Source organism: Lonchura striata, chromosome 11 (genome assembly GCF_046129695.1).
Source record: "Lonchura striata isolate bLonStr1 chromosome 11, bLonStr1.mat, whole genome shotgun sequence".
Classification (NCBI taxonomy): Eukaryota; Metazoa; Chordata; class Aves; order Passeriformes; family Estrildidae; genus Lonchura; species Lonchura striata.
In genome coordinates, this window is record NC_134613.1 from 8,258,079 (window position 1) to 8,272,346 (window position 14,268).

Genomic DNA, 14,268 nt, shown 5'->3' on the forward strand with positions numbered 1-14,268 from the left:
TCCACCCTAACAAAAGTCAGAGTTCATTGCAAACATATCAGAGCTAACACTAGAAGCAAATCTTTCTGGAAGGTAGGTGACATGATGCCTACAGATTAACCAGGGTAAATATCAGGGTGTTTGAGTACCCTAATGATAGCTTTTTCAATAAAGCACCAGTGGACTTTCTCTCATTCAATAGGTTCTTTAATAGGAATTCAGTAGTATTCAGGGAGGGCAAGAGGGGCTTTCAGAATTGTGTCCCTAAAGCTAATGAGCTAAGGAGTCTTGCAGCTAAGGAAAGAAGTAAAACTAGAGATGAATTTAGAATAATTGGATTGCACTGGTTAGTACTAATTTGACCCTCCATTAGGGGTCATGACAGAAGGTACTCGGTTGTCTTTTCCTGTGGAAAATTCACAGAGGCGGCAGGTGGATGATGATGTAAAATGAGAAAGTAACCTAGAGTGAAAACTGTTTACAGACATTTTTTCCTTTCTCTTTAACTACTTTTCTAGACTTTCTTGAACAACTTCCAGACAGCCAAGGAGACACTGAGTGCTGCTACAGTCCAGGCTGCAGAAAAGGCTGCTACCAGTGTGAAAGACCTGGCGCAAAGGAGTTTTCGGCTTGCCATGGACATTCACTTGAAAGCACCAGTTATAGTTATCCCCCAGTCCTCCATTTCCCCCAATGCCATAGTAATAGATCTTGGCTTGATTAAAGTTCAGAATCAGTTTGTCTTGGTGTCCTCAGAAGGCAGTTCACTCCCTCCAGTCATTGACAAAATGGATGTGCAGCTGACAAAGCTGAAACTATCGAGGTACAGTGACTAATACTCTGTAGAACAGAAATATTCTTGCCTAGAAACCATGGTTGGTGCTAGTATTAAATATTTGGTATTAAAATGCCTTTTATCTTAGAGCAGTTAGATCAATAATAAAATCAGAAATTCTTCTGCTTAGGAAAGTAGTGCTACATTTGAGATTTTAAGATTTTCAAAAATTCGACCTGTGACTTCCAACTTCCCAACTGTTTTCTTTTCTTTCCTTTCTGTGTTTCAAGGATCACTTTGGAGACAGATTTGTCACATCCAGATATTCAGATACTTCACCCTATTAATTTAAGCCTGTCTGTGAAACGAAATCTCTCTGCAGCTTGGTTTCACAAGTTACCAGTGTTGGAGGTCACAGGGTGTCTGGATACAATGAATGTAAGTCTTGTGAGAAGGTGGTGATAATACTTAGTGTGAAAGCAACCCTTAATGTTATTTCTGGGCACAAAGGGGCCACAAGCTGCAAAGTTTTAGTAGGTGTGGAGTGGATTTCAGCAATGTAATAGGATTTAACCTTTCCTAGATGAATGTAGTGGTTTGAAAGGATCACATAAATGGTTTTGTGACCAGTTCTCTGAGCAAGAATTCTTTGATGTGTTTTGGTTAGTCTTCTGTAGAAACTGATTCTTCTTGAGAGGAGTTTAAATTAATACAAATGTTTGCTTTAGTAACTCCAGCTTCCTACTTTCCAATCACCCTTGAGTAGGATACTTGTTTTTTGTGACATTTTTTGCACTGTGAAAGTACCAGGGACATCCTTGGTGAAACTGAAATGAAAATTCCATGAAGGGGCATGTAATTGACAGGAATGTATTAAAAGCATAGGTACATTAAATGCTGCTGTATATTGATACAGCACTGGAGGTTAAAACCATTAATCTCCTCATACTTTTACAATAAGTGGTTGAAAGAATTTAATTTTTTTTTATTGAAGGTATGATTCTGCTGGCAAATTAGCTGTAAATAAGCACTCTTCTTGCCAGGAAACATTGTTCTGCTTTGTTAGCAGGTGATAAGTTCAAGGAACCATGTGTTTTCCCTGAGAATTGTGATCTGCAAAACTTTTTAGGTTGTGTTAAGTCAAGAGGATTTGAATGTCTGTCTCAAAGTGTTGACGGAAAACCTGGGTGAAGCAGAAGAAACTCAAAAGGATGCAAAATCAGAACTGCAAAAGGAAGGTCAGATGCAATTTGTCATTAATACTAAGTGTGTTTGCTTTTAGGAGTAAGGAAAAGCATTTATTATCTGGAAAGAAAGTTTAGATTTGAGAGTATGGTAATAAGCTGAGTCTAATTGATAAAGTCTTCCTTTTAATTTTGCAAGGATAGTGTTCTTACTTTGATACTTCAAAAAATTGGAAACATTACAAGACAAAATTTGGTAATTGTGTTAGCTAAGTTGTCAAGGAACTAGCAAGATATAGAGATGTCAGAGTCGTCTTGTTGCCAGAACATGTTTCTATTTCCTTTTCATGCTCTGAAGTTAAAGACTCTGTTTATGAAAATGTTGCTGGCTTATCTTAGGTGAATGCAATCCATCTAAATGAATAAAAGAATTGGATGTGTTTCTTGAGCTAAAGAAATGGTGTCCGTTTAAAAAGTTAAGCAATATATTGAATATTCCAGGTAAAATTAAAGAACTGGAGAGATCAGTTTTGATACAGGATAAGAATGTTTCAGAAGGAATCCTGTCTGAAAAGAGAAAAATAATGTTAAATGAAGATGTAACCAATATGCTACTTAATTTTGAAATCAAAGAGGTATGTATCCATCTGTACAACTTAATCAATCTGAGCCCAATACTCATCTGTTTCTTAGAAGTAGTGGGCTATAGAGTCCATTTTAACAGTTTGACTTGGCAACTAAAAGAAAACAAGAGGAACAGAACAGGGACCAGGGGAAATCTTTAGCAAATTGGTCCTTTAGTGTCTTTTTATAAAAATGCAAAATGTCTAGATTAATATTATGTTTCACATTTAGCCTGTTTATAACTGCCAGGCATGTCTGAACAACTTCACTGAAATATTGAACTTATTTCCCTTTCCATATTCAAGGTTGTAATAACCTTGATGAAGCAGGTTCAGAAGGAGAGATATCCATTGCATGTTCTAACTGTGCTACAGCTTGGGACCAAAACCAAAATTAGAAATCATGAATTGGCTGCAGTTGCATATCTGAAAAAAATTACAATGAGATGCACTGAAATAAATGGTAAGTCTTCTAGGGAACTGATACAGTCAATAGAGTGTGTGCAACTGGATTTATAGCCAGAGGATAACGTATAGTAACCAATAATCGGGGAGAAGGTGTAATTTAGATAGAGTGAATCTGTTTTACCTGATACCAAATTTTACTACCATTGCTGGACTTAGAGTTAATGTATTTGAGAAGTATTCCACCTCTTCAGTGGGTTTTGATGAGCTTCTGATTCTGTGCTTTATGACCAGTTCTGGCAGCACTGGAGATGCAAGTGCTTCCTTGGTTAGTCAAGTAACAATTCAACCTGACAGTGAAGTTATAACTGAAACAGCCATTTATCCAAAGTAGAAAAGTAAGGCTTTGAGTTGAAAGCATGAAGGTAGGAATGCAAAGAACTTTCAATTTTAAATCTTGTTTCAAGAAAAAGGTGTTTTACTAGTTTAATTTTAAATGAAGTGAATATAGCATTTCACAAAATAATGCTTCATGTGTAGCTTCTCAGTCAAAATAGCTGTTTACTTTCACTGTTTCAGCAAGTATAGTATCTAATTAGTATGTAATATAGAATTAGCATGGAGACATTGCATAGGTGGACTAAAGCTTGAGTGGAAACACTTTACATTTTTATTTCTTTGTTTGCAGACTCAAAAGGAGAGCCTCTTTGCATTCTTAATTCCTCAAGTGAGACAGATGAACATCTTTTGAAAATGGAATATATTAAGGTTTCAATACATTTTCAGTAAAATTATATGGGGAGTAAAGTAAGGCTTCCATACTTAGCCTGTAGATTTGTATCTAAAACTTAGCAAGGCTTTCTCCCAAATACCTGTTTTTCAGTTTAACATTTCATTTCATTCACCACTGTTTTCATATAGCTCTTGCTTCACAGGTCAATGCTATTACTGAAATCACTGGCAAGACAAGTATTTGTTTGTGTTCTGTGTGTACAGCACAAATGAGTACCTGTGTGAAACTTAACAGGTGTGATGGCCTTTGCCTGTGCAAGTGAAGAGTGATAATCTACAGGTGATAAAACTGGCATTTGAAGAGTGATATGTTGGTAGCTTAAAAAAGCCTTTAAAAATTGCATGAATACTTGGGAATCTCATAGGTTGTAGAACCAGTGGGCTCCTCAATACTCTTATCTGGAATGGCATCATTTACATAGTGAAAAAATAGATGAATTTGTACTGGCAAAGTATTAAACATAAATTGATCCAGTTTAAATAGATTCTAGATGAGACAAAGTTTTGTAACTAGCCAGTTGAATTTTCACAAAATATGTGCTATGAAATGTCTCTGAGCAGAGCACTGTGAGTAAACCATTCTGGTTACCTTGCTTGTGCATTATTTGAAGAACTTGTTTGTTCAGACTTTCACTTTCCTATGTTTTCTTTTGCAATTGGAATAATCCTTGTGTGTGGGCCAAATGAAAATAATTCAGTTAATAAAATTATTCATAATTATTATTAATTATTGGCTAATTCAATAGAGACTGACCATGTCCCTTTTATTTTTTTTTTCCCTTTAGGCTGATCCTGATGGACCAGACTTTGTCACTACTTACCAAAGCACCAAGCAAAACATCAATGTAAGTACTGGATGTACTTAGTTTTGTTTTTTTAAGTTTTTCAAATAATGACAGCTGTGTTAGTTTCTCTTTTTTTTCTTCTCATTGAAGAGGAAAAAAAAAGGGAACAAAACCAACCCCAAGACCAAAGGCTCACTCTCATTATTAAGACCTACTTCTTTATACTTAACTACTTCAAAGACAAATCCAGATAGAAAAAAAAAAGGAATTTTTTTTTACTGAAGTATTTATTGTAATAATTTTTTAAAATTAAAAACTATACATTTTTTACTAGTTAGAAAAATCACCTTATGAATTTTAGTTTAGGCCTTTAGCATGTGCTTTGTTTCTGTACTGATACACTTGGTAGAGAGATAAACCACAGCCTTGTGTTTCTGAGCTTGTAACAGTAACAGTGAAATTGAGATGTGAGCTGGAATGTCCAAACAGCATTCTCAGGGGTCTTGAGTGCAATTAGTCCTTTTACTTCTCCTGAAAGCAGTTATTAATGAGTAATTTTCCATGGCTTCAGTGACTTGTGAAGTAAGCATGTCATTCTGCTTTTAAAATGTTTCCTTTAAAACAGTAGTGTTGGGTCAAGCTGCTTCTTGAGGGCCTGATGTGAAATAAGTGGCTGGTGCTGGGTTTCACTAAGTAATACTGCCAGGAGTAGTAGCTGCTCATGTACTCCCTGTTCTGATTGCAAATTTTGAATTTTGGTGGTGTTTTGTTTTGGTTTTTTTTTTTTTTTTTTTTTTTTTTTTTGCTGTTGTTGTACCATATCTCCTAAAATAACTTCACATATGTTTCTGAAGTTCTCAAAGTGCTGAATGAAATGCAGCAGAACTAAAGAGAGTGTCCTGAAGAGGCATGACCACATGAGACATCAATTTTTAGATTGGCCTTCAGTTTCTCTGTAGCTGTCCCTTCCCTTGCTCCCTCATCTTTTCTGGAGCTTGTGAAGTTGAAGGGGATGGAGATGGAAAAGTCAAATACTTGTGAAATTGAGAAAGAGGCTTTTTTCCTTGATGCTATGACAGCAACTCTGAGCTCTTAGAGTATAAACTGCTACTCAATTACAATATGACTTTTTCTCCTTGCCTTGGTTTTAGGTCATCTTTTCATGTTTGGATATAGTACTTCACACAGAGGCTTTGCTTTCCATCATGAGTTTCCTCACCTTCAGTGTTCCATCAGGTGGTCTTCCCAGTACTGATAAATCATCTGACCACAAGCCTCAAATGAAAGAACAGGAAAAAGGAAGTACTCTTAGACCAGGTAGTGTCATATTAGACAGGCTGTACTTTGTTGTTTAATGGAATCTCACCTGCAGTTTCAAAGGATATTATTTCCAGTAACAGCACTGCAGTCTATTTGGTGGAAAACAAAGTCTACACAACTGTAAATGGGGAGAAATAATCTTTCCTGTTGCTTAATCTTACAAATTCTTCTTACTCAATATAACATTTTCCTGGATGGTGGTCTGGTTTTTATAATGAAAGCTGAATAAATGATGTTGCAGTGTGCAGGCTCTCCAAAGGTTAGCATCACAACCATGTAGCTTTGCAGTCTGAAGGCTCTAAAGAGTGCTTACATTGCTGAAAATAAATACTGCTCTGGGGAAGCAAAGACAAGTTCTGAACTGAAGGGGTGGTGTATTTATTTGAAGTATGGATCTTAGTAACCTTGAAATAGTAAGGCTTTTTGCATGGAAGCTCCTGAATATTTTGTCAGGTCCTGTGTTCTTGATTCTTGTGCTTATAGTGTTTGCGAAATTCAAGGTTTTCTGATCTTAATACTATTGGGACTGAGTCCAGTGGCTGTTACATTATGTGTTTGTACAGTGTTGCTGCAGCTGATATGCCTAAATTGGCTTTGCTATTTGACACAGAGAGGAGTATTTCTCATGTGATGAGACAGTGTTTCAAATAATGTAGTGTATACTGAATTCAGCAACTAATGCATGAAAATTAGGTATTAATGAGGAGAAAAGGCATCATCTTGATGGCTTTTTGGCTGTGTTGGTTGGTGACAATTTGTGTGCCTGAAGGAAACTGTTAATAAATTACTTTTTTCACATTTTGACTAAGGATTATCATATCTTTTAGGGAATGACTGCAGGTTGCTCTCGAGTAGTTCATATATTTACAAAACTACTATTTTAATATTTATTTTAAACAGTTGGCTTGTAATATTTGAACTCCTTGTGTGTCTCTTGTGTTTTCTCTCCAGTATCTGGTGATGCAGCCCAGGATGATGTCTCTGAATTAAAACTCACTACAAAGCTAAATGCATTCAGTATTACAGTGTGTGATCAGACCTGTAGAATTGCAGACATTAGAATACAAGGTGAAGTGTTTTTTATTTAAATATTAGATGAAGCTGGCTGAAGGCAGAAATAGGCTGTTTCCCTTCATTTACTTCTTAAAGGCCGCTGTGTGCACTGCAGATGTCTCTAACGTGTTTAAATATATGTTGATTGTATGAAATAGTCTGCAAGGAAGAAAATGTTTGACTCAGAAAACAAAGACGATTTCTAAGTGTAGTGAAATTTAAAAAAGTGAAGGCACCATGTTTTAGATAACACAGACTGTTTTTTTTTTTCAATAGCTAGATCCTAGATAGTGTTGGGGAATTGTATTCTACTCTTAGAATCAAGTTATGTTGGCATTTGTCATGTGCAGTAAGGCCCTGACTTCTCTCTCAGGCTTAGCATTCATTGTTACATAGCAGAAGGCTGGATTCTAAGCTGTTATTATTCTTTATATTCAGTAGTAAATAATGTTGGGGGTTGGTTTGTTTGCTTGTTTTTTAGCAGAAGTGTTTACTTAGAAATTTACTGAAGTGCATTTATTTCCTTCATTCTTTTATTTCATTCAGGAATGGATGCATCTGTGGCTATGAAGCCTAAAAAGATTAAAGTGTTCTCCAGACTTGAGGACATTGTAATTACAAATGTTGATCCAAAAACAATCCATAAAAAGGTAATGTGTTGAGCAGATTGTAAACAGCTGAAGAGACCCAGTTTTTCAAGTTATTTATTGACAGCACTCTAATTTAATTTGCTGTGTAATAGAATGCCATGTACGATGTAATACAAGCAAAATTTATTGGTTAATTTCCTTCCTCTCAGAGAAGCAGAACATTCTTCCATTTAATGTTTAGTTCTTTTTAATTCCATTTGCACTGATATATTTAATTTTGAGTAGCTGGGGTTAAATATAAAATGGGCTATAGATAAGCAAGTGAGAAGAGGCACCTAAAAAATAGGTGATTTCTGTTTTGTGCCTACTGTGTGTCCAAGTACTGCTCATAAGTTGCTGTTGATCTTTTTGGGGAAATATTTTTTGTTTCAGAAATACCTGGTAGTATTAACCATGTGGATTTGATCTTCTAGGCTGTCTCCATAATGGGAGATGAAGTGTTTAGATTTCACATGTCACTTTATCCAGATGCCACTGCAGGGGAAGCCTATGCTGATATGTCAAGGGTGGATGGTAAAATGTCTCTGAAAGTGGGCTGCATCCAAATAATTTACCTACATAAGTTCTTTATGTCGCTCTTGGTAAGACATTATTTTAAGTTCTTTTCTCAACAATAAAAGTTCTTTTTAATCAGATAAAATGCAATCAGCTCTTTTTGACCTGTACCTGGTGGTGAGCTAATATGCAAGCACATAGGAGTATTTTGCTGAAGAGTTACGACTAAAGTTGCACTGCTTTAGAGAAGATTGCCAAAGAGAATGATGACAGAAGAAGTAATAAATGGAGCTGATAGCTTTAACAATATCTTAAAAATTACACAGTTAAATAATGTGTAAGCTTATTCATGATTTTAACTCTTTGGAGTCTTTCTCTTTTGAAATGAGTTGAATTAGTGGTTGAATTAGGTATTTCATATTTATACCAAAGGTGTTAATTTCTCTTAAATTTGCATTTTGCCTGGAACTTGCCTTCTTCTGAGCAGCTTATTGGCGTTCATAGAACTTTTTCCTTTTTTCCCTACCTATGAACAGAACTTCCTAAACAATTTCCAAGCAGCACAGGAAGCCCTGACTGCAGTCACTGTGCAAGCAGCAGAAATGGCTGCTTCCAGCATGAAGGACTTTGCTAAAAAGAGCTTCCGCCTCCTAATGGATGTCAACTTGAAAGCCCCAGTCATAGTTGTCCCTGAATCTTCAGCTTCCCCTAATGCTTTGGTAGCTGATCTTGGCTTAATCAGAGTTCAGAATGAATTCAAGCTGGTGTCTTCAGATGAATCTCCTCTTCCTCCAGTCATTGACAACATGGATGTTCAGCTGACTCACTTGAAGTTATCAAGGTAAACATGAAGCTTTTTCCCTGAGTTCAAGTGTCTTCGTAAAGGAAAAGTGTCCATGTTCTGTATGCAGCATTTTTCTCTTATCTGAACATGGTAGGCAATGAGAATGTAATAAAACCAAGTATAAAACCATGCCAAGCTAAGTTTAGGAGTGCTTTTAGATAGAAACACAGGTCTACAATCTCTAAACTTTATTGGAAAGAAAGGACTGATAGCACAGTAACTTGAATTCATCTGGAGTGCATACATGAGTATAAGTGCATATGAGCTTATTCTTTAATTAATTATGCCTGTAATTTTGCTAGATTAATATGATATTATTCGGTTTGCTGCAACTAGTCAACACTTTTCCTCTGTTACTTCCATTGTCTTTTTTTTTTTAGGTGCATTATATCCACAGATTCACAACCAGATTCTGAAATTCTGCGTCCTGTGAGTTTGACTTTACTGGTCCAGAGAAATTTAGCAGCAACATGGTATCATAAAAACCCAACAATTTGTGTCAAAGGAGACCTAAAACCAATGCAGGTAATATCATGAGTAATTAAAACTATATTAAAAGTTACACAGATCCTCAGAATAGTCCTCAGCTTAGTTAAGGAGCTTATAAACTCATTTCAGTTTGTGTCCTTTACAGTATGTTGAAAGACTTCCAGCTGGATCATCCAGTTTATAGATTTGTTAGAATTTTGATGCTGTATAATAAATAGTTCTGGTGTAACTGCAAGCAAATGGAATAAAACCTAGTTTTATTTTTCGGGAGGTCTGTTGGAGCGATCCATGGACTCAACAGGCAGTAAAATCATTGAGGTTATTTGTTGAGTTACCATTTAAAAACAAAATTTGACAATTCAAATAGTTTAATCTGTAACATTCAGGTTATTTGAATGCTTAGTAGACGTATTAAGAATGAAAAGGTTATCTCTGATACACAACAATTTAAAATTGTCTTTCAGAGGGAGGGCTCTATTTTTCTTTTTCTGCATTAACCATATGGATTTTAATGGGTAAAACCAAACTGGGGCACTTTTTCCTTGTTTCTGAGCCCTTTTCCTTGTTCATTCCTGTATCTGTGCTGTGGCCAAATGTCACACTGCTGAAGCACAGAGAAATAAGATTTAAAGGAGTACCACCAAAATTAATCAAATACTGGGAAAATATTCTTACGCTGTATACTATGGGCTAAGTAATTGCATCCTGTCACTTTGTTCTGCTTACTTTTTTGTGACTCTGTAATGTTATGACTGGATACTTATTCATTAAATGTTTGAAGGCCTACTGAATGGTAGTTGCTTTAGTGTATACAATGCAAATCTTGACTTTAATGTTTTCTGGTCATGTTTTTGGATTACGGAATTGTTGAGAAGTGCTTATGTTTATCAATTACCCATATTTTTAATAGGTAAAGATCCATCTGGAAAGTGTTATTCATATGGATTGTCATTTCTTGTTGTAACTGTTGTTTATAACAAGTAAAAAATTATATAGGAGAAATGGGGAAATAATTTATATTATTTTGGAGAGGATAATTGTGACTTTTCAGTTTGTTTCTGCTGGAAGCAGCTCAGTGCTTGCATACTGTGCTGGAAGAAATGTGGTAGCCAAAAATGAACTTGTGGCTTTATCCCATTACAGATTGCACTCAGTGAAGATGACCTAACTGTTATAATGAAAATTTTACTTGAAAACCTTGGAGGGGCTTCTTCCCAGCCAAATACTGTGCAAGGGAATATTGAGGATATGCAGATAGCTAAAAAAGGAAAAGCTCCACATGAATCTGGTGGCTCTGAGGGTATGTTCAATTCAAAGGCTGAATATGTGCAGATAGAGGGCTCTTTCCAAGTTCAAATACTACAAATTGTATTAACTGAAACACTACAAATTGTTTTAACTGTTACAAATATATTGTATATATGAAAAGTTATAAATAAGAATGTATGGATTCACATGGAGTGTGAGCTCCTGATGATCAGAAGTTTTGGTGATGTGTTTTTTGTAATTAATTTCTCATACTGTGGTGTTCTTCAGTTTATGTCAACCACTCTTCTAAATGCATGTGGTTAAAAAAGAAAAAAGCCAAATCATGTACCCCAGAATGTTGATGTACAATTATAACAATTGAGGAAGATATTTGTATTCAAATATTGTGTCGGTGTAATCGGTGCATGTCTCTGGGTGAAATATTGTTAACATTTTGCCAGAATCTCTTTTTTCCCCCGAACTTGACATTCTCAGTGTCAAAAAATTGCTGTTTAACCAACAGCTGAATTGCTCTGCTGTGAATAGAAACTGGAAGGAAGAGCAGTGCAGACTCCTTAAGCAGCCTTGGTACTTCGTGTTGTTCTTCATTGAAATGAACAAAGGACATCAGTAAATAATGACAGCTTCTTTTAAGGTTCTAAACTACTCTGTGCTGGATAGTTTTAGTATGCTTTGGATAGAACAAAATTACAAGAATTATTTTGAGTAGTCTTCTGGATTTAGAGCTTTCCCTCTTTTTTGTGATTTTCTCATCTTAATTTAGAAAACCTCAAACACTAAACCAACCAACCAAAAAAAAAAAAAAAAAGGCAACCAACAACAAAAAACCCCAAAACCAAAAGCAAGCCTAGTGGTCAAAAGAAATGTAAAAATATGTTCTTTTCACTGACAGGTGCCTTTGTTGATTCTGGACAAGAAAGTGTTTCTGCAGTTCAGTCTTCTGTGGAATGTTATACATTGATTAAATTTGACTTCAATTTTGAGTCCCTTTCTGTAACTCTCTACAACAGTGACCCAACTCAGGTTTGTGACAAAGCTTTTATCATACAGGTGGGGTGGGCAGCTAAAGTTTCTCACATGAACAGAACTTTGGTCAGAAAAATGAAATTATATATTTCATATGTAATTTTTATATTATATTTATATATTTCAATATATATATTACAAAGCTGCATTGGCTTTGTAATGCTTTCCTAATGGAGCTTTGAGCTTTCTTGGGCAGACAGTGTCCTTAAGAAGAAGAAGGTATGTGCATTTCTGAAAGTCATGTTAAAAAATATTACTAAACCACCAAAACCACCCAGCATTTGATTTGGTCATTCAAACTTTGATTTCAGTTACCCAAAAGAGAAATGAATATTTGAGAAGCAGGAATTGTTAGTTCAGACAGTGCTAGTTCTATGCATGGTGCCTCTAGAGTTATTAAGCAGATCCAAGTTGTATATGGCCCATAATTTCCTCTTGCATATCCCTGAGTGTGAGCAATCATAGGCATCCTCTCTGTGCTGAAAACAGAAGAGAAAGATGTGAAATGTCCTGTTTTTATGACTTAATAAAGTCTGCTTTGTGTAGATGTGAAGGTGCTTGCTTTATACTTCTTTGTGTATCATGGATGTTATTTGTGTATAATTTTTAAGATGTTCATGTGCTATGAGTACCACAGGGAAAAAGAACACTGTTGTGGGATTTTATTTTAATTTAAACTGTCATATAATTCTTATTTCTGAGGTGCTCTTGTAGGTGAGTTACTGTGATGAGAGTGGACGGATCTTTGGTAAGGGATGTAGAGTTCAAATAGATTATCCCTCAGTGATGCATTGTGAGCAACTGCTGGCAGTGTGGTGCAGAAACAACTTCACTGCACTCAGCAGGTTTTTTGTTTTCTCAGTGAATTTCTTGAACTCCTTTGTATGAGTGGAGGACTAATGACAGTAACAGGCTAAGCAGATCCTTCAATTGCTGGATGATGATGCATGTGGCTAGCAGCAAGGGACATGTCTCACTGTTTTGTTCAGTGACAAGTAAACCCTGCACTCTGTCCTTCTGTAGGAATCTCTGCTTTCGGTGCACAGTGACAAACTGCGCCTGGGTGAGCTCCGGCTGCATCTCATGGCGTCGGCAGGGGAGATGTTCTCAGATGGCTCCATGGATATCACTGTTAAACTCAAAGCGTGTACCTTGGATGATCTCAGAGAAGGAATTCACAATGTGACTGCAAGGTAGGTTTGAATGCATCCGAAATGAAAAAACTCCAGCTAAGAGGAAGGCTTTTTCCTTGTTCTATACTTGGCAGTAGTGCTGTCAGCTGTGGCCTGTAATACTCTGTGCTTAAGCAATGAACAATGTAATTTTAATAATGTTCAAGAAATTTCTACTCTTTTATATTGATTTCTCAGGTTATCCAAAATAAAAAGAAATCTTGGGGGCTGGAATGTTACAGTAAACTGTAGAACAGCTGAATAGAGGGCACCCAGCCTCAACGAGAGGGTTGTGTGCAATGAAACTTCAGTGATTGTTATGGGCTATGTGCATGCTTTCAGAAGTGTAGCACACTAGTCTTAAATTGAAATTACTCTTCTAGAAAAGCCTCTACCCTCTTCTTTCTAGAAGAAAGACTGCTTTCTTATGCAGTAATTCTTGTTTATAAATAGCATGGGGAGAAAAGAATGGCAGTACTTATACATCTTTGTTTTCCTAGATCTATGTGTTATATGATGTTTGAGATGTTTCTTATTGAACTTATTTTCCAGAATGATAGACAAGAAAGATGACACAAATGACATTTCTATGATTGATATAAGATATAAGCAGGATAAAAATGGAACTGAAGTTGTTGCTGTCCTTGACAAGTTGTACATATGTGCTAGTATGGAGTTTTTGTTGACAGTAGCACATTTTTTCATTAAGTCAATGCCAGTATCTTCAGCTGAAGGATCTGCACAATTCCAATTAAAGCAAGTTGCTTCTGGGAAATCCAAGGCAGATACAGGTCTGTAAAAACAGTTCCCACACATTTCCATTTCCTTCCTTTGCAGATTTCATTCTGAAAATTACTCATGCAAAAGTTTTCCAGATGCTGTCTTGGCATCAGACTTAAGAAATTAGTTTATTCTTCAGGATGTGTAGATTGGCCACTGACAGTGTAATAGCTTTCCTCTTTCTGGTTTTTATATTCAAGGTGTTTTTTTAAACTTGTTTTCACAGAGGTATCTGTACGGCCAAACATGACTGTAAAAGCTGTGATTATGGATCCAGAAATTGTATTTGTTGCTAATTTGACCAAAGCTGATGCCCCTGCCTTAAAAGTTTCCTTCCAATGTGACTTTTCTCTGACATCAGACAAGCTTGTCCAAAGGATGACTGCTCAAGTGAAGGCCTTCAAAGTGTTGGCCTGTGCTTTTCTCAAAGAAAAACAAGGCAAGAATGTTACTACGGTAAGGAAACCAGTGTTTAGTGCTGAAGAAAACAATTAGAATGTGTGGCAGGCACGTCCCTTAGCTGGCATATCTACAGCACTCAAAACACTCAGTTTTTGTATCATTGATTATTCAGAAGAGGGGCCTGTGCCATTTGAAGGTGAATCTTATATCAGTAGGTGCAGGACT

The 14,268-nt window shown here is 36.1% G+C and overlaps 1 protein-coding gene across 4 annotated transcripts in view; it reads left to right on the forward strand.

Moving 5' to 3' along the window:
* VPS13C (vacuolar protein sorting 13 homolog C) overlaps positions 1-14,268 on the forward strand; it is a 74,081-nt gene that overhangs the window by 28,225 nt on the left and 31,588 nt on the right. For all 4 annotated transcript variants that reach the window (XM_021554234.3, XM_021554235.3, XM_021554238.3 and 1 more), the window contains 18 exons: positions 498-802; positions 1,045-1,192; positions 1,884-1,992; positions 2,440-2,573; positions 2,868-3,024; positions 3,655-3,734; positions 4,544-4,603; positions 5,695-5,860; positions 6,815-6,931; positions 7,463-7,566; positions 7,980-8,147; positions 8,598-8,902; positions 9,286-9,430; positions 10,538-10,694; positions 11,556-11,686; positions 12,713-12,882; positions 13,414-13,652; positions 13,868-14,097. In XM_021554234.3, the coding sequence (XP_021409909.1) occupies positions 498-802; positions 1,045-1,192; positions 1,884-1,992; positions 2,440-2,573; positions 2,868-3,024; positions 3,655-3,734; positions 4,544-4,603; positions 5,695-5,860; positions 6,815-6,931; positions 7,463-7,566; positions 7,980-8,147; positions 8,598-8,902; positions 9,286-9,430; positions 10,538-10,694; positions 11,556-11,686; positions 12,713-12,882; positions 13,414-13,652; positions 13,868-14,097 (2,925 nt within the window). The remainder of the gene's footprint in view (positions 1-497; positions 803-1,044; positions 1,193-1,883; positions 1,993-2,439; positions 2,574-2,867; positions 3,025-3,654; positions 3,735-4,543; positions 4,604-5,694; positions 5,861-6,814; positions 6,932-7,462; positions 7,567-7,979; positions 8,148-8,597; positions 8,903-9,285; positions 9,431-10,537; positions 10,695-11,555; positions 11,687-12,712; positions 12,883-13,413; positions 13,653-13,867; positions 14,098-14,268) is intronic.